The following is a 16,431-nucleotide window of genomic DNA, read 5'->3' as shown; positions in this document are numbered from 1 at the left end:
GTGATTACGTTATGCATTGGTAATGAAGATAAGGAAGTGGAAGGTATTGAAAGTGGATTAAGAAGAAGTTGGCGCCAAATCTCCAAAACCTGTGCTTTACCAACAACGTTACCTAATAAAATTCATGTAAACAAAATTTCCAAAATTGTCATTCATTTTATTGTTCTCCAAATGTTTTCAATATGGAGACTTTAAAAGCAGATCTTTCGGATATGTCCGATTCCGTATGTCCTTATACTTGATTTGAATGTGTGTATATGTGTTAACAATGTTGATCAGCCTGAGTACTTTGAAACCTTGGCAAACAGGGATTTACCAAGATTGCCTGGAACAAGCAAGCTTCATCGAGCTGCATGTATTAAACGAAAATCTATCAATTTAAGCCTTCCTTCTAACAGTTATTCGCTTTCTTACCGACAATCAGACGACACTGATGGCGATGTTTCAGAATCACAGAGTGAATACAGGTTGAGTAGTGGAAGGAGGTCTCGAGCAAGCTTTGCTCGTGCTTTACAAGATCCCCAAACTCCAAACACTCCTCCCGTATCGTCTCAGCACCGAAGATTCTTTTCGGAGGGCTCCTTCAATTTGCCAAACTCCAACATGAGCCACTCATTAAATGGGGATTCTACAGCCTCTAATAGTTCTACTTTAACCCCTAATCGTATTTATGGGGACCGCAATCGTCAAGATTATGCTCAGTCTAGCCGATATACTTTGCCTTCGTTGCCTAGTTCCCCATCATATAACTGTCCTACAACACTTCGAAAAATACATACAAACACGAGTAGCAATGGAACTTCACGAAGAGTTAGCGGCCTAGGGTCTTTTATGGCACAGAATTCCTCTGAAACTAGCAGTAACAGGACTTCGGCGTATCTACCTGGTAGCTCTACGGATGAACAAGAAAAGCGTTCCAGTGTGACTTTGGCAAGTATGCCTTCCTCTCATTCGTCTACAGCGTCCCTCCTTTCACCTCTTGATACTACTTCTTTTTCTACTAAGTTGGACTCTACTATTTTGGCCTTGGAAACTGATGAGTCTCTCAGCCGAACAATTTCGTATGCCACTACTTCTTTACCGAGCACACCAGGTAAGCGTTTATCAAAGGAATCTCTTGCTATGTCTGAAGCCAGTTCTATCAATCCAGAATATAAGCGTATTAAAAAGCGTGCAAATTTGATTAAAGAGCTGGTTACTACTGAAGCTGCCTATTTAAACGATCTCATTGCGATTCAACAAAGTTATGGCTTGCGGGTCAAAGAATGCAGTGCATTGAATCCAGTTGACGCCCAAACAGTTTTTGGCGATATAGAGTCTTTATTAACTTTTACTGTGGAATTCCATAGTCGACTTTATCAAGCTGGTGAAGGCTCCTGGCGTGTAAACTTGGATACCCAGCTTATAGATCCTCTTCCTTGCAATTTAGGTCTTATTTTTTTAGAAAGCCTTTCTGAAATCGGTCAAATTTATACTGGTTATTGCAACCGTCAAGATTCGGTTTTCAAAATTATCACTAAATGGAGAGAGAAACCTGCAACTGCATCCTGGATTATGGAGGGTGATAAAATAGTTCAAAAATACACGAACGCCTGGGATTTGGGTAGTTTAATAATTAAACCTTTACAGCGCTTACTCAAGTACCCCCTATTATTGCAAAAAATCATTGATGTTACTCCTGAAAGTAGTTCTGAGCGCCCAGATTTGGTCCTTTCTTATCAACTATTACAGGAGTTAATATCTGGTATAAACCAGAAGCAGAAGCCTTCTCATAAGCGTGGGTCGTTAAGTGCTTCTCATAAACGAGACGCTGCTTGGAGTTTACTCTATAAAGCAACATCGAATAAATCTAGGCCCACCACTACATCTACTGAGTTAAAAACTGATGCTCGATTGAATTTTCAACGCCAAGTGCTTCAAGATTTTCGACAACGATTCGCTATATTAAAAGCCTTACATGCTACATTGGAAACGTGGTACGTTACTGTACATCGTGGATTTTCGGTTTTTGAAAAGGTTTTAGCAGAGCTTGAAGGGCTTAGTGCTTTAGAGCCCGAAGACAAGCCGGTAGATACGTGGCGTAAGTATCATTTACTTGCGCACATGATGACTGCTAACCTTCCTTCTCAAATACAAACGTCTTTAAATTCTTCTATCCTTAACCCAATCACAAATATCCTACGAGTGATTCAAAAAGTTATTCAGTTCATTATCAGCGCTGAATTTGTGATTCCTGCTCAAAAGCTTGAGGCAATTTCTACTCTTGTTGAGAAGGAATTTCACAGTGTTGTTTATCATTTTATTGGTATTCAACGCTCTCTCTATGAAAACTACGCTCAAGGTTTCTTGTTTCTTATCCCTCAAGACATGAGGGATAGCATCTTAGAAGAAACGCAAGATTATGCAGAGTTAGTTCGAGCCTTTGAACCCATGCATTATGATGACGAGGTATTGCTGGAGGAATTAATGAAAAGTGTCTCTTTAGCTGCGAGGGTTTAAGAGCAACTTCTTTAGTCGAATATTTTTTATCTGTTCTATATATATACACATTTAGATATACTGCATTCATGTTACTTGAATGATGAAAACGTTTCTCTGGACCATGGTTTTTTGCAGCTTCCATGTATTTAACATCACAATTACATTTATTTAACCTAATATCTGCGTTTGTCTGATTACAATTCGTTTAGGTTCTTTTAACGGTCTTTTTTTGTCTATCACAGAGGCCTGTTAAGTTTAGTTTCAAATTAGGATTCTAAACGCTTTTACGCCTTCCTTTTATGCATCTCATTATTTTTGTCTGCTCAAGTCGAGCTATTAATTATTGTCTTTTCACTTTTTTTTTTTAAACTAGGAACGTTTTGGCTTTTCTGCTGTTATGCCATTTTATTTGTTCATACGCTTCCACTTTTCATTTATATGCTTTAATAATGTATATAATATTTGACTTTCACTTTAACTATGTTTTATGTTTAAAATATGTAATTAGGTTTTGATTGAATTAATTTTGTTCGTCGTTATTTATCCTAGTTGACTAACAAAAACAGGTCAAATTCTTACATTCGTAGTAAAACCAAAACGTAAATAAAAATACTTACGATGAAACAGTCTGGAACCATCCGATAAAGTGCAATGATAAGTACGATAAATAACCTTTTAAAAGTCACACTGTTAATTACGGCAAATACAAATTTATTATACAAGAAACCAAAAAATTTATTTTTATAAAACTGTCTCAATAACCTTCATTATAGGTTAATGAGAACGACGAGAACGGACGGCAGCAGCCAACTGTTCAAAAACGGCGGTAGTGTCGTCCCAACCAATGCAAGCATCGGTGACACTGACTCCATATTTCATACTTGACAAATCATCCTCAGGTATAGCTTGCTTACCTTCGTTAAGGTGAGATTCGATCATGACACCAGTAATTGCTTTCTGACCGTTTGCCACCTGCTCAGCAATACAAGCAGCAACCTTGGGTTGATTCTTATGGTTTTTAGATGAGTTTCCATGAGAACAGTCGATCATGATACTAGGTAGCTTGTTGCATTCTTCGAGTTTAGCCTTGGCACCAGCCACTGAATCAGCATCGAAGTTAGTCCCACTTTTACCACCACGCAAAATAATGTGTGTATCAGGGTTACCTGTAGTAGTAACAATGGCTACAACACCCTGCTTTGTGACAGACAAGAAATGATGAGGGTTGGCAGAAGAATTCATAGCATCTATAGCAATACCAATGTTACCGTCAGTAGCATTCTTAAAACCTATTGGAAAAGAAAGCCCTGAAGCAAGTTCTCGATGCAATTGGGACTCAGTGGTACGAGCACCAATAGCGCCCCAGCAAATTAGATCAGCTAAATATTGGGGACTTATAGTGTCCAGCATCTCTGACGCTATACCGACACCAGTTTCCAGAAGCTCCAGAAAAATGCGTCGAGCGACACGAATACCCTTATTAATGTTATAAGATCCATCCAAATCGGGATCATTAATCAACCCTTTCCATCCAACAGTTGTACGAGGCTTTTCAAGATAGGCGCGCATAATAATATGCAAGTCCTTCTTGTGCTTAATAGCCTCCTTTTGCAAGCGAATGGCATACTCCTTGGCGGCAACAGGATCGTGTAAAGAACAGGGTCCAACGATTAGAAGAAGTCTATCATCACGTCCCGCAATGATATCGGCGGCTTGGCGTCTTTGATCCGACACAAAAGCAAGTGTTTCATCAGAGGCTGCTAATTCTGATTGAATTAAAGCAGGTGAAATTACTGGATCATAGCCTTTGATACGACTATCTTCAGTTTTACAACGTGAAAAAACACTGTCGCCAGGAAGAAGAGGAGTGTGCTTGTCCATCTCTTAATGATTTTCTAACTTGTAGAAGACAAGCCATTAGTATAATGTAGTTCTCAAGACATCTGTAATAAAATTTTTTAACGAGATCAATTTTCGCTACTTTAGATTACGAGTTACAAACTACTGCGCTGTCATAAGTCTTGGACATTATATTTCCAACTATCAATAGAAACTGGTAAACAATATCCTTTTGTAAGCATGTATTATTAAAATGAATGCTTCAATTTAACATTTCGAAGTCTTTTCAAAGTATTAAAGTAAGTATAAACTATTCCTGCTTAACAAAACGACTATCATGAACAAATGCAAAAAAAAAAAAGCATAAGAACGATAACTTTTATTATTAGAAGATAAATTTTATTACCCTAATAAACAAAATAAATTGATTAGGCAATTAGGGATTGACAAAAGATATCAAGCGTCGAGTATGTTTTAACAAAAAAACAATTTCAATAATTAAATGACAAGCCTCTTCAGGTGTTATTTTTATGCTTTTAAATGACCCAAAATGCAGAATTATTGTTTTGATAAATTGGGAACAATTTTATCGATACAAATTTAGAGCAAAATTGGTAAATACATTAAATTTGTCTCGAGTCATTTTCAAAGTTAAATATAACATTTCATTTTCAATGACTTCAGCCTTGTCAGAAGATTTCAACATAGTCTCCCATCCTTCTCGGTCAAGAATCCATACAGCAGAATCTAATTCAGCTACAACTGTGGCATTATAGCATGTCTTACTGAAGAATGGAAGTTCTCCAACAACGCACAAACATGTGATATTTTCAGATAAGCTTTCTCTATCCATTTGGTACGAAGCCTTAACCATCCCAGTTTCCAAAATAACAAGTTTTGAAGGTGTATCACCTTTTCTCCATAATAAGTCTCCTTTTCTCAAGAACGCCTTTTTAAAGAATGGACAGAGCCCAAGCCAAAAATCTTCTCGCTTAGTGGTAATCTCTCCAAACACTTGCATAAGTAATGGGAAAGGTTGTTCGTATTTGGCGTACTTTTCGAATTTCGATAACTCCTTTGTTTCAGCTTTGACCGATGACATAGCAACTTGCCTTAGCAAATCGTGTCTGGGTGATGGTGAAAAGGTTTCAGCCATTGAAATGTTTTGTTTGTGTTTTCCGGGCACAGCTAAAGTATGTGAATACCCTGCCTTGTGTAAAAGTTTAGTGCGATACACGTCGTAGTCATCTAATAACATGTTTTCACAGTATTCCAATGAAGAGTTGACATCTTCAAAGACCTGACAACCGCAATTATCATCGCCGCCAAAGCACATAGTAGTCAATGTTTTGAAGGAAGACCGAGTCTCATCCAACCCACAGACGCATAGCTGTACATTCATAGTCGCTAACATACGACGAATGCGTAGAAATGCTTGGACGACACTAAAATCTGCTCCATTAACAAGACTAAAATCGATAATAAGGAATCTAAGCGGATTATTTGAGACATTCAGCTCCTCAATCAATCCAGCAATGTTTTTCTCAACACCGTTGATAGTACCGAAGAATAAGAAACCAGAGAGTTTACACACTTGGATTTGTCTTCCAATTTCATTTAAGAATCGTTGTTGATTCATAGGACGACGTACCGTAGAACGAACAATACCACCTGAATAAATTCCACGTAAAGCGGAACGGCTTGAAGCCTGAATTACAAAGAAAACACATGCCATAATGATGCCAATAACAATACCAACAACGAAATCCACAACAGTCATGGTGAAAACAATTGCACAAATAGTAAAATATTCGATTTTAGTGGTTATACCAATGGGATCCCATAAAGATTCTTTTAGAAGTTCAATACCGAGTAAATAAATTAGGCACCCGACAGTCCAAACAGGGATATAGGCAATAATTCCAGGACCTATAACTAAAAGGGCTACAGTTGCCAAAGCTAGCATAATACCTGCCAAGCGATTGTTACCTCCAGATCGAATAAACATTAAAGAATTCGTATATGTCATGTAATTTTGAATGCTGCCTACAGCGCCAGATAATGTATTGCTGACTCCATGAGCAATTAGTTCTTTGTCAGTGTCTACAAAGTCGAGCCCAAGTGAAATAGCTAGCGCTGGAACGTTTATAGGAACATGCAAAATTCCAAAAAATGTTAAAGCACACATTTCAGGAACAGTGGCTAACAATGCGCTCCAATCAGTATCACGTAAACTAAACAAGCTATAAAAATGATACCAAGGTACGTTAGTCTCAGTTGAAGAGAAAACCCATCCGGTCTCACGTAAATACTCTAGACTCATGCCTGGTATTGCCCAAACTAAAACGTAAAAGATAGCCGGGGCAATAACAAAAAACGAAGGAATGAGGAATGGATGCGGCCACCTCTGTTGAGCAAATTCCAAAGCGCTTGAGAGAAAAAGAGGAATTGACCATTTTGCGAACGTCATAGGCTGAAAAAGAGCAGATAGGGAAGCCCAATTAAATGAAACACTTCCTTCTAACCTAGAAGACACTTCAACGGCCGTAAGAACAAGAAAGCTTCCAACACCACCTATACAACCAAGCAAGATATGTCTAGGAAAAAACTCAATAAGCCTACCAAGTCGGAGGATGCCAAGAATAAAAAACACCAATCCAGTAAGGATACTGGATAAACAATACGCCAAAATTGTAGTTGCAATAACGGACTTTGGGTTGTCTTCACCAACACGATTCAGGATGGTGAAAGCGATCTGATGGAAAAATGGAATTACCTCAATCATCTCTGAGCCCACACTTCCTTTAAAAAAGGAGCCACCAAGAGAATATACTAATTGTGATACAACACAACTTACGTAGTAAATAGCAAGGCCATCGGCCCCCAAATTTTTGAAAAGAGGGTCGGAGATTGGGAATAAAATAAGGCCATAAGAGAGAGCATCCAAAATATTAAGGAGTAATCCAATGATGACAGCAGGTATATTAAGGATAAATAAGATGGGACCTTTATCATCGAAGAAGAATTGATAGATCTTGCTTAGCGAAATGCGACCTCTCAGTTTTTTAGAGGGAGCGTTCAGTGACTGGAAAGGCAGTACCTGATTCTGAGCAGGTGGCAGTTGAGAAGAATGTTCTTCACGTTCCGGAAGCAAAGGTCTTGTCTCATTGATTTCAGAGGGGCGATAATTAAAGTCATTGCGAGAAGTGGAGGCTAGAGAATGTGCACGTTGGTACGAGCTTATAGACATATAGTCATAATTGGAAACATCATCGTTCGTTTCTGGAGAATTTGAAGGAAGAGTTTCGGGATCCACTTCGACAGAAGCCAACCGAGCTGACAGAAGATGAATGTCATTAGTATCTCTAAAGCTTTGACTTAGGAACGAAGAGTCTGGGACCGACCCGTTGTCAATACTAGGATAAAGCAAACTTCTTTTCTGATTAAGGCTATGGGTGGGCATGGATTATTAATTTTTTTAAAGTCTTCAAAAGTAATAAATATGAGTTTTTTTAAGGGACACCCAACGAATAAGATGAGTGAGAAAATATGGGGTAGGCGATTTTTTTTAAAAAAAATAAAAATAAAAAACAGACAAGACTTTGAAGGTAGAAAAGTTTGTTTAACAATCAATTAAATTAAAAGCATTAGAGGGAAAACACAGTGAGAATAAAAGGGCCCAGTTAAGCGATGAAATGAAACTGTAAACTTTTCTGTATTTAAATAGCTATGGAAATGTATTAAAACCAAGTACAAAAGCAAGCTGAAAGATCTTAAACCTCAAAAGGACAACGTTGGTAAGGAATGAAGGATGAATCAAGAATATACAAAAAATGTACGTCTTAAAGACACTTTTTCACTTGCAACTTCCAATACAGCCTAGAATGTAAGACGATAACAGTACTTCCAATACTCGCAAATACTTTGCTAAAGATACCTTATAAATGTCAAACAAATGCAATTATGAGGTAGAAAGTAACGGTAAAATCACACCAAAAGTTGAGATTTTACAATAAATACAAGAGGATCACCAATCTCAAGCAACCGTTAAAGCTTTCCAGAGATAATTCCCAGGGGTCAATGATTTGCCCGAATTAATTGATACTTTGGTAAATTGGCACTATCGTTCAATTAATGCAATGAAGAAAAGCACCCTGATCTCCTCAATTCAAGCAGAGAATGGTGAATGTTTAAGAAAGGCGTGCAGATGGCGGGTGTGTTGTGACAAAAAAAGCTCGCTTCTTACATGCTTCGGTATCTGCAGTAATATATATATATATATATTTATTTATTTAACAGATTCAACCAAATACAAGCTGTTCCGGACTGATATTTTTTTTTTCTCCTAATACTCCTATCAATAAAGTAATGTCTATAATTGCAGGCGGATCAGTGAAATAATTGTTTTTCTAGTGAGCCATTCTATTGATAGCGGTAAATCCCCAGTGAGTATCAGCAGCAACAAATCCCTCTCTACGTTATCATAAGCAACAATTTTAGTGTCATAAATGCGAAAAGTTGATAATAAACCATGCGGTTTTTCTCGTCTCCGAGATTGGGATTCCATTCATGGAAAGTCGATGTCAACCGGCTCTTAGTAGTAAGAAAAGCGTCAATAATGTATGTCCACGGTCAAATATCCGTTGAGAGCAAAATCATGTTTTTCTACTGTATACCTACGTAAACGAATAAAATAATTACAAAAATGAAAATTTTAATTTATTTATCGATTTTTTTTTTTTTTGGGAAAAAGACTTATTGCTTTGTTTCGAACGATTTTTAATTTCTATTTATTTGAAAATGTAATAACTTGTTTTATTTAGGCGGATTTAATAGCTGCTGAGCAAATACTAATTCTGTTGATGTTATTGCTAAATGATATCGCTTGTTTTATTCCGATGAAAATTTTTGAAAATTCGGTCGTTAAAAGTCATGTTTTTGCAACATGAATCAAAATAATTGTTTATGGAAAAGTAATGTCGCAAATGCCTAAACAAAGGGCAGTGCATGTTTTTATCACTCAATGACAATGCTCGTAGCAATAAAATTAATAGCATAAAAAAAGGCAAATAAAATTAACTTAAAGCATTTGATTTACTTTCTATTTTGCAATATACTTTGCACATTGCATGCTTATATATGCTAAATACCTAACTGTATGCATACGTTTCGTGTTTGTTGTCTGTTGTAGATTTGTAATTTAGAGTTGAATAACTTTGATTTGGTTTAATTGTTTCTTTTTTTAAAATTAAATAAGATCTTTTCAACTTATATATTTTTTTTGAGATGTCGTTAAACTGAAGACATTGAAACAAAGTTGAAATGACATAACTATAAATAAGCAAGGAATTATAGTAAGGAGCGTGAAGCAGATTCTCTATCTCTTTAGTGATATCTCTTTTCAATTTATAAGTATATTGAAATGCAGCGAAACTGCTATTCTACACAAAAATATCCACAGTCTATTAGCGATTGATAAACATCAAATCTAGCATTCTCTCAACTGAACAGACAAACTTGTAGAAAGATTTTTATCAGTAATTACAAGGTTCACATCAACCGACGTAATACTTAATATAGGTTGAGATAAATTTTTAGATGTCGCAACTTGAAGAGCTGGAGGTGAAGCCAAGTACAGAGGGGTTCCTGCAGCTGTTGAAACCGAAGGATTTTGTAGATTATAAGATTTAGAATAATGATTTAAAATATCCTTTAAAGTAACGGTAGATGAGGCTGAAATATCATAGACTTCAGACAATACGCCGCAAACAGGACAATCTGATCTCTTTTCCAAATTAAATGTATATGTATACGCTCCATCTTCACCGACATACATCATGTAATTATCCAAAAACGGATTGCTTTCCGTCAAAATTTTTAATGCTTCGTTACAACAGCTCGCGGCAATTATGGCATTTGTCGACGCAACCGCTGGTATGATACGCTTTACGATTCCTTGCACGAAAAAACGATTGATTGAGGAAGAGGGTATTTGAAATTTATTGGCACGTTCGATAGAACGTTTTACGAGCCAGTCAATATGTCGGATATTATCTGGTTCAAAATTGGAATTTTTTCCATCCAGCGGTTCAAAAACTTCTTGCTTAGAAAAACTATCAACTGAAGCATTAAGAAAAACTCGAGGCCATTCGAGTAAATATGCCCATTCGACGCAATGCTCCGGCAATCGAGGAGTATTCGCCAATGTACATATGGGATACGAAATCTTAGGCGTAAGCATGTCTAATGAACATTCATAGCAACTTGTTATCGTTGGAATGATTACTCGGGCTTGACCCTTAAGGCCCTCTGAGCCGCCATCGACCAACGGTATAAGATCTCCTGTCTTAGCAATGGCCACGAGAGTTGAATTGATCCACCGTCGAGCTTCTACTGAATCAAGGCCACATATAATAAGTTTAAACTCCTTATAGAATTCAATTGTTTTGTCTTGAATTTTCCCATAAAAAGGTGTTACTACCGTAGAAGGGATTCGTTTCATAATCATTGATGCGGCAACGTTGGCTTTCGGCTCATCAATGTTGCTTTCATTAAATAGAAATTGTCGATTCAAATTTGTAATGTCAATAGTATCCATGTCGATTACGCTTAAATCTCGAAATCCAGATAATGCTAAATCCTTTAAAATCTCGCATCCTAGACCACCAGCACCAATAATTAAGATTTTAGAAGAAAAGGCAGACTTAAGAGTTTCTTCAGGGTTTTCTGGAGCATCCAAGTTGAAAGGCCCTGGTTTTTTGAGACTTTGGATCCATCCAGAATGCCTGTGACTACCAGCTTTACATACGTCTGAGGAGGGCATCTCCTACAAAAAAATAATCGTTTTTTGAAGTATTTCTTAAAATTTCTGAGTCAAGAATTTGTATTCTCTATTAATGTCAACGAAATGCGTTGGAGGTTGGCTTTGTTCCCAATATTCGTTACATGTAAACAGAAAAGGAATTTGTGTATGAAAATACTCCAATGCTGTCAGGAAATATGGCTACTCATTTAATAAGAGGATAATGAAATGGAGTATGAAAGTTGGAAGATACTTTTTAACATGTAATAATGTGATATAGGTGTAAGTAACAGTCCTACCGACACACGCAGAACAGAAGAGTAACTGATTTCACTTCGTAATGACAATACTAGGTTACCAAAGCAGAATTAGTTGAATAAACGTCTTTTTTCATTTTATTTGAAATTGGCTTTTGTATTGGCATAAATTGACTAAGAATAAAAAGCTGATAGAAAAAATGGATATACTAACACCCCAACGCAAAAGCTCCATCCCACAAATGAGTTTGCATAGATTAATACTTGCTCTACAAATGCGTTGGATAATCTGATATTATTAATAAACTATTTGCGCATAGTTTTTGAAATTATTCAGGGCGAACTGGGTTGATTAATTTACGCAAACGTATACATTCCAAGAACGCATTTGAGCAAATGCAACGAATACGTAGCAAAAGAGACGTAAGTTATATTGGAGGAGTCTCGTTCTCAACTCATCTTCAGTTTACCTATATACTGGTGTTGTTTACAGTATTGCGTCTATATTGTAAAACGACAATACTCATCATTTTCTAGTATGGTTAAGTAATAGTCGAGAACAAAAGCACACGAGAACAGAGGAATGTCCGTCACATCAAGAAATCAAGTATTAATGAAAATGTTTCATCCAAGCAACCGATGGTTAAAATAGCATGAATAAACAAAAATCACCTTTTGCTTGAATAATTTTGTACATTTCTTTTTTATATAATTGACACTTAAACGTGTAGTTTAAATATTTCTATTTACATTTCTGCTGCATACAATATAGCTCGAAAATGTTGGTTTACATGTAAGTGCGAAACTATGACACATTTGAATAGAAAGCGAAGAAAAAAACCTTAAACCTAGAAAACTTGCAGGTAGAAAATGATTGCTCACATACGTATGTGATTACATATACTACAAGCATAGAATATTAAATTCTAAATTCCTTTTTTTTTTTACTTACACCATGCTCTCTCATATCATTATTACCTACTAAGTATATGAGGCTGTGTAAAGCCAGCTGTCATTTTCGTTGACATGATGTGCAATTTGGTTTTTCTTTATTGGTGAAATTTATGAAATCCGAGATTGACCTTTACAACACTTTAGCGCGTTCAATAACTGGCTGGAAATGCTTTATTCTGCGTGCGTACAAGATAGGGCAGCGAAATTTTTTTGGTGAAAAGTCCGGTAAAGACACTCGCTGTTGCTTAACGATGTCGTTTAACATGTTCCAATGTGTAAATATTACACTCCCGACTAAGTCGATGGTGGCTTTTTGTGTGACATGAAACCGAGTTAGCGAATGATTGTCACATAAGTGAAAGTCCGTGTTTTATGAAATTATTATCTCAATTTGAATTATATCACTAACACTTGTACTTCACTATGTCCTTAACAACCAGCAAGAATTGCATGAGTTCGTTATTGTGCGAAAGAAGGATGATTTCGTTTTTCTCTCTTTTGCTAGTGACTAACTATGTTTATCCTTTCCTAAATGAATCCTTTTAACGTTATCATAATTTTGCTTCGGTTCTTATTTTACCTGGGTGTGGGATCTGCCTGTTTTACAATAGCAAAGTGACATGTATGCGTCGCAGTTTCAATATTTGTTTACATCTGAAATTGCGAGACGCAAATTCACGAGATTGGACAGTGTTAAGGGAGAATAGGTGAAAAATGCTGGTAATATCTAATTCTGGCTTTGCATTTGCCAGCGCAATATCGCCAATGTAAACAGAACCTCAAGGCTTTTTAATTGGAGATGAGCATTTACTATTAAAAGTCCATGCACCATCACTTGCATAATTTTCTTTCGCCCACTACCTTCTAAGTCATTAGGATTTTTTCTTTTCATTGTTTTAATTGCTTTATTAAACAACAAAGAAGGTTTTCTACTGGGGGTTTGGATCATTCTTTTAAAACTTCCGGTGTTGTGTGTATCTTTCACAAATCTACCCAACTCAACATCGCACCATTCTCTCATTTTTCTTTCTCCATCTGCTGATCGTGTCAAGCGCAACACTCTTTTGACAGTATGTCCGACAGCAGCAGTTCTTCTACGTCGGCGTTCGTATCATCGTTAGTCTTCAATTTTGCTATCTTTTGCGCCTTCATCGGTCTTTTTTTATGTTTGCGTCCTCGCGAGAAACACGTTTACCAACCTAGATGTATTATAGATACTCAACCAAAAGAAGAGAAACCAGAGCCTTCCCCCTCTAGCCCTTTTGGTTTGTTTGCTTACGTTGTGAAACGCTCTGAGACATATCTTATCCAATACGCTGGTGTGGATGGTTATTTTTTTATTCGCTATCTCTTCACATTTGGTGCCCTTTGTATCCTAGGCTGTTTAGTTCTTTTCCCCATCCTCCTTCCTGTAAACGCAACAAACGGTGTGGGTGAAAAGGGATTTGATATTCTTTCATTCTCAAACGTCAAAAATCATAATCGATTTTATGCCCATGTTTTTCTCTCTTGGTTGTTTTTCGGTTTCACCATTTTCATAATATATCGTGAGCTTCGCTATTATGTTATTTTTCGACATGCCATGCAATCTTCAGGTCTTTATAACAATCTTCCTTCTTCCTCTACGATGTTGCTGACTGAGCTTCCAAACTCAGTTTTAAACGATGAGGAAACTCTTCATGAGCTTTTTCCAAACGCTTCTGAGTTTACATGCGTCCGTGATCTCAAGAAGCTGGAAAAAAAGGTCAAGAAACGCAGTGACCTTGGAAACAAGTATGAGAGTACTCTTAACAGCCTTATTAATAAGTCTGTTAAAAAACATAATAAGCTTGTCAAAAAGCATAAGCCACTTCCTTCAACCTTGGATTATACCGCTTACGTGAAGAAGCGTCCAACTCATCGCCTTAAATTCTTGATTGGAAAAAAGGTTGATACTATTGACTACTGTAGAGACACGATCGCTGAATTGGATGAGGTTGTCGATAAATTACAAACTTCACTCGAGGAGCGCAAAAAAGTTGGTTCTGTGTTTATCAGATTCCGTAGTCAAACGGACTTGCAAACTGCTTATCAGGCCTTCCTTTACTCAAAAAAGTTTAGAAAATACCGTTTCGGTCGTGCTTTGGTCGGCATTGCTCCAGAAGATATCGTTTGGTCCAATCTTGACCTTTCTATGTACACCAGAAGAGGCAAAAAGACTATTTCAAATACTATTCTTACTCTTATGATTATTTTCTGGGCATTTCCAGTTGCAGTAGTCGGTTGTATATCCAACGTTAACTATCTTATTGAAAAGGTTCATTTCTTGAAATTTATCGACCATATGCCTCCAAAATTGCTTGGTATCATTACAGGAATTCTCCCCTCTGTTGCTCTCTCCATTTTGATGTCGCTTGTTCCACCGTTTATCAAGTTTTTAGGAAAGTTTGGCGGCGCTCTTACCGTTCAAGAGATTGAAAATTATTGTCAAAACTGGTATTACGCATTTCAGGTCGTTCAAGTCTTTTTGGTAACTACAATGACATCGGCTGCTACGTCTGCCGTTGTACAAGTTATTAAAGAACCAGCATCTTCCATGACACTACTTGCCAGTAATCTTCCAAAGGCGTCTAACTTTTACATTTCATATTTCCTTTTGCAAGGACTTTCAATTCCTGGAGGAGCTTTATTGCAAATAGTAACATTACTTTTGTCGAAAGTTTTAGGGCGCATATTCGATAATACACCTCGAAAGAAGTGGAATCGCTGGAATCAACTTTCCGCACCTAGCTGGGGTACGGTTTATCCGGTCTATTCTTTGTTGGTGACTATCATGATTTGCTACTCGATCATTGCTCCTATTATAATTGGATTTGCCGCTGTAGCATTTGTTTTAATTTATTTTGCATATTCCTATAATTTAATTTATGTCTTAGGGCATAACGCTGACGCAAAGGGCAGAAATTATCCTAGAGCTCTTTTCCAAGTATTTGTCGGTCTTTACTTAGCAGAAGTCTGCTTAATTGGCTTATTTGTTTTGGCTAAGAATTGGGGCGCTACCGTACTCGAAGCCGTATTTTTGGGTTTTACGGTGGCATGCCATCTTTATTTCAAATACAAATTTTTACCTTTGATGGATGCTGTTCCAATTAGTGCTATCGAAAGTGTTTCCGAGCGACCTGAAATTAAATATCCAATGGACCTGGGTACGTCTGAAATGAAGAACGTGGGTCGTGCTTATCCCGAAATTCTGGAAAAATTGTCATCATCTTCTGGAAGTGATGAATTCTTAGAAACAAGTAGCAGAACTTCGGAAAATACCAAAGAAAAAATAGATAAGGACGACGAGGGCTTTGCTATTACGAATATCTCATCTGTACATAAAATGCCTAGTTTCGTTTTAAGTTATTTTTCTGACCTTGCTGCTTCTAATAGGATCCTGACTGGATTCGATCGTGTTTTACAATTACTTCCTTCATTTTACGATATTCCTGTGCGTGTACGTAATGTACAATATGTGAGTCCTGCTTTGAAAGCTACACCACCATCAGTTTGGATTCCAAAAGATCCTCTTGGATTGTCGACCTATGCAATTGAGGATGCGCGTGGAAAGGTGGATATTTTCGACGATAACACAACATTTAATGAGAAGGGTAATCTCCAATATACTGGTCCACCTCCCGACTACGATGAGGCGATCAGGAGTTAAGGCTTAGCCAACTTTTATTTGAAGTTGTTTGGAAACATGGGGTGGTAGTATGTTTCCAATCGTTTTATTATTTATTTCGGTTTTTTTTTTTATTTTAGGTTTTAAAATTTGCATGCTTCCTTTAATAGCCATACTAATTTATTATTATTGGAATTTACCATCCATTCTGATCATAGTACTGCAATGTATTCTTAGTATTATTTGTTGTTGCTCTCAGCGAAACAAAAAGTCTCATCACATTGAATGTTGTAAATGTTTCGCTAAAATTTGTTGCATCTACTTCAAACCAGAGGTTGTAAAACGACGCATTCGATTATTTAAAAAAAAAAAAAAACGGAAAGTGAAAAAAATATTACGGATTTTGCAATGATCAATGTTAATGACTGAGCTAAAAAATGAGAAAAAAAATA

At 36.8% G+C, this 16,431-nt stretch overlaps 5 protein-coding genes and 7 long non-coding RNA genes across 12 annotated transcripts; 5 read left to right on the top strand and 7 right to left on the bottom strand.

Moving 5' to 3' along the window:
• The first annotated feature begins 91 nt into the window (after window positions 1-91).
• On the top strand, window positions 92-3,101 carry gef1 (RhoGEF for Cdc42 (Gef1)). Its single transcript, NM_001018344.3, has 2 exons — window positions 92-224; window positions 280-3,101. The coding sequence occupies exons 1-2, from the start codon at window positions 183-185 to the stop codon at window positions 2,497-2,499; spliced, it is 2,262 nt and encodes a 753-aa protein (NP_592943.1). The 5' UTR covers window positions 92-182; the 3' UTR covers window positions 2,500-3,101.
• On the bottom strand, window positions 396-1,432 carry SPOM_SPNCRNA.2191. Its single transcript, NR_191559.1, has one exon. It is a non-coding gene; the product is annotated as a non-coding RNA (long non-coding RNA).
• SPOM_SPNCRNA.2190 lies at window positions 2,305-2,955 on the bottom strand. Its single transcript, NR_191558.1, has one exon. It is a non-coding gene; the product is annotated as a non-coding RNA (long non-coding RNA).
• A 90-nt stretch (window positions 3,102-3,191) lies between the features above and the next one.
• On the bottom strand, window positions 3,192-4,392 carry SPOM_SPAC24H6.10C (phospho-2-dehydro-3-deoxyheptonate aldolase). Its single transcript, NM_001018343.3, has one exon. It carries the CDS (start codon window positions 4,360-4,362, stop codon window positions 3,256-3,258), a length of 1,107 nt encoding a protein of 368 aa, NP_592942.1. The 5' UTR covers window positions 4,363-4,392; the 3' UTR covers window positions 3,192-3,255.
• A 108-nt stretch (window positions 4,393-4,500) lies between these two features.
• vsb1 (sulfate transporter) lies at window positions 4,501-8,133 on the bottom strand. The gene has a single exon (NM_001018342.3). The coding sequence runs from the start codon at window positions 7,781-7,783 to the stop codon at window positions 4,907-4,909; it is 2,877 nt and encodes a 958-aa protein (NP_592941.1). The 5' UTR covers window positions 7,784-8,133; the 3' UTR covers window positions 4,501-4,906.
• Window positions 4,531-7,780, top strand: SPOM_SPNCRNA.652. Its single transcript, NR_151016.1, has one exon. It is a non-coding gene; the product is annotated as a non-coding RNA (long non-coding RNA).
• A 130-nt stretch (window positions 8,134-8,263) lies between the features above and the next one.
• SPOM_SPNCRNA.2189 lies at window positions 8,264-9,342 on the top strand. Its single transcript, NR_191557.1, has one exon. It is a non-coding gene; the product is annotated as a non-coding RNA (long non-coding RNA).
• A 140-nt stretch (window positions 9,343-9,482) lies between these two features.
• uba3 (NEDD8-activating enzyme uba3) lies at window positions 9,483-11,366 on the bottom strand. The gene has a single exon (NM_001018341.3). It carries the CDS (start codon window positions 11,141-11,143, stop codon window positions 9,809-9,811), a length of 1,335 nt encoding a protein of 444 aa, NP_592940.1. The 5' UTR covers window positions 11,144-11,366; the 3' UTR covers window positions 9,483-9,808.
• SPOM_SPNCRNA.651 lies at window positions 11,330-12,289 on the bottom strand. Its single transcript, NR_151015.1, has one exon. It is a non-coding gene; the product is annotated as a non-coding RNA, possible alternative UTR (long non-coding RNA).
• SPOM_SPNCRNA.2188 lies at window positions 11,464-12,017 on the top strand. The gene has a single exon (NR_191556.1). It is a non-coding gene; the product is annotated as a non-coding RNA (long non-coding RNA).
• A 25-nt stretch (window positions 12,290-12,314) lies between the features above and the next one.
• On the bottom strand, window positions 12,315-16,345 carry SPOM_SPNCRNA.2187. The gene has a single exon (NR_191555.1). It is a non-coding gene; the product is annotated as a non-coding RNA (long non-coding RNA).
• SPOM_SPAC24H6.13 (Ca(2+) transporter) lies at window positions 13,186-16,151 on the top strand. The gene has a single exon (NM_001018340.3). It carries the CDS (start codon window positions 13,406-13,408, stop codon window positions 16,019-16,021), a length of 2,616 nt encoding a protein of 871 aa, NP_592939.1. The 5' UTR covers window positions 13,186-13,405; the 3' UTR covers window positions 16,022-16,151.
• Window positions 16,346-16,431: the final 86 nt, after the last annotated feature.

The sequence above is a fragment of the Schizosaccharomyces pombe genome (assembly GCF_000002945.2).
Source record: "Schizosaccharomyces pombe strain 972h- genome assembly, chromosome: I".
NCBI classification, from domain to species: domain Eukaryota; kingdom Fungi; phylum Ascomycota; class Schizosaccharomycetes; order Schizosaccharomycetales; family Schizosaccharomycetaceae; genus Schizosaccharomyces; species Schizosaccharomyces pombe.
Note: the sequence above shows the minus strand (reverse complement) of the source record. Positions and strands in the feature narration are given on the sequence as shown.

Excerpts from the sequence above, each read along its gene's own strand:
- gef1 (NM_001018344.3), top strand. The coding sequence starts at position 183 with ATGGAGACTTTAAAAGCAGATCTTTCGGATATGTCCGATTCC. Across the intron at positions 225-279 it reads TTTCGGATATGTCCGATTCC|CCTGAGTACTTTGAAACCTT; the intron begins GTATGTCCTTAT and ends AATGTTGATCAG.
- SPOM_SPAC24H6.10C (NM_001018343.3), bottom strand. The coding sequence starts at position 4,362 with ATGGACAAGCACACTCCTCTTCTTCCTGGCGACAGTGTTTTTTCACGT.
- vsb1 (NM_001018342.3), bottom strand. The coding sequence starts at position 7,783 with ATGCCCACCCATAGCCTTAATCAGAAAAGAAGTTTGCTTTATCCTAGT.
- uba3 (NM_001018341.3), bottom strand. The coding sequence starts at position 11,143 with ATGCCCTCCTCAGACGTATGTAAAGCTGGTAGTCACAGGCATTCTGGA.
- SPOM_SPAC24H6.13 (NM_001018340.3), top strand. The coding sequence starts at position 13,406 with ATGTCCGACAGCAGCAGTTCTTCTACGTCGGCGTTCGTATCATCGTTA.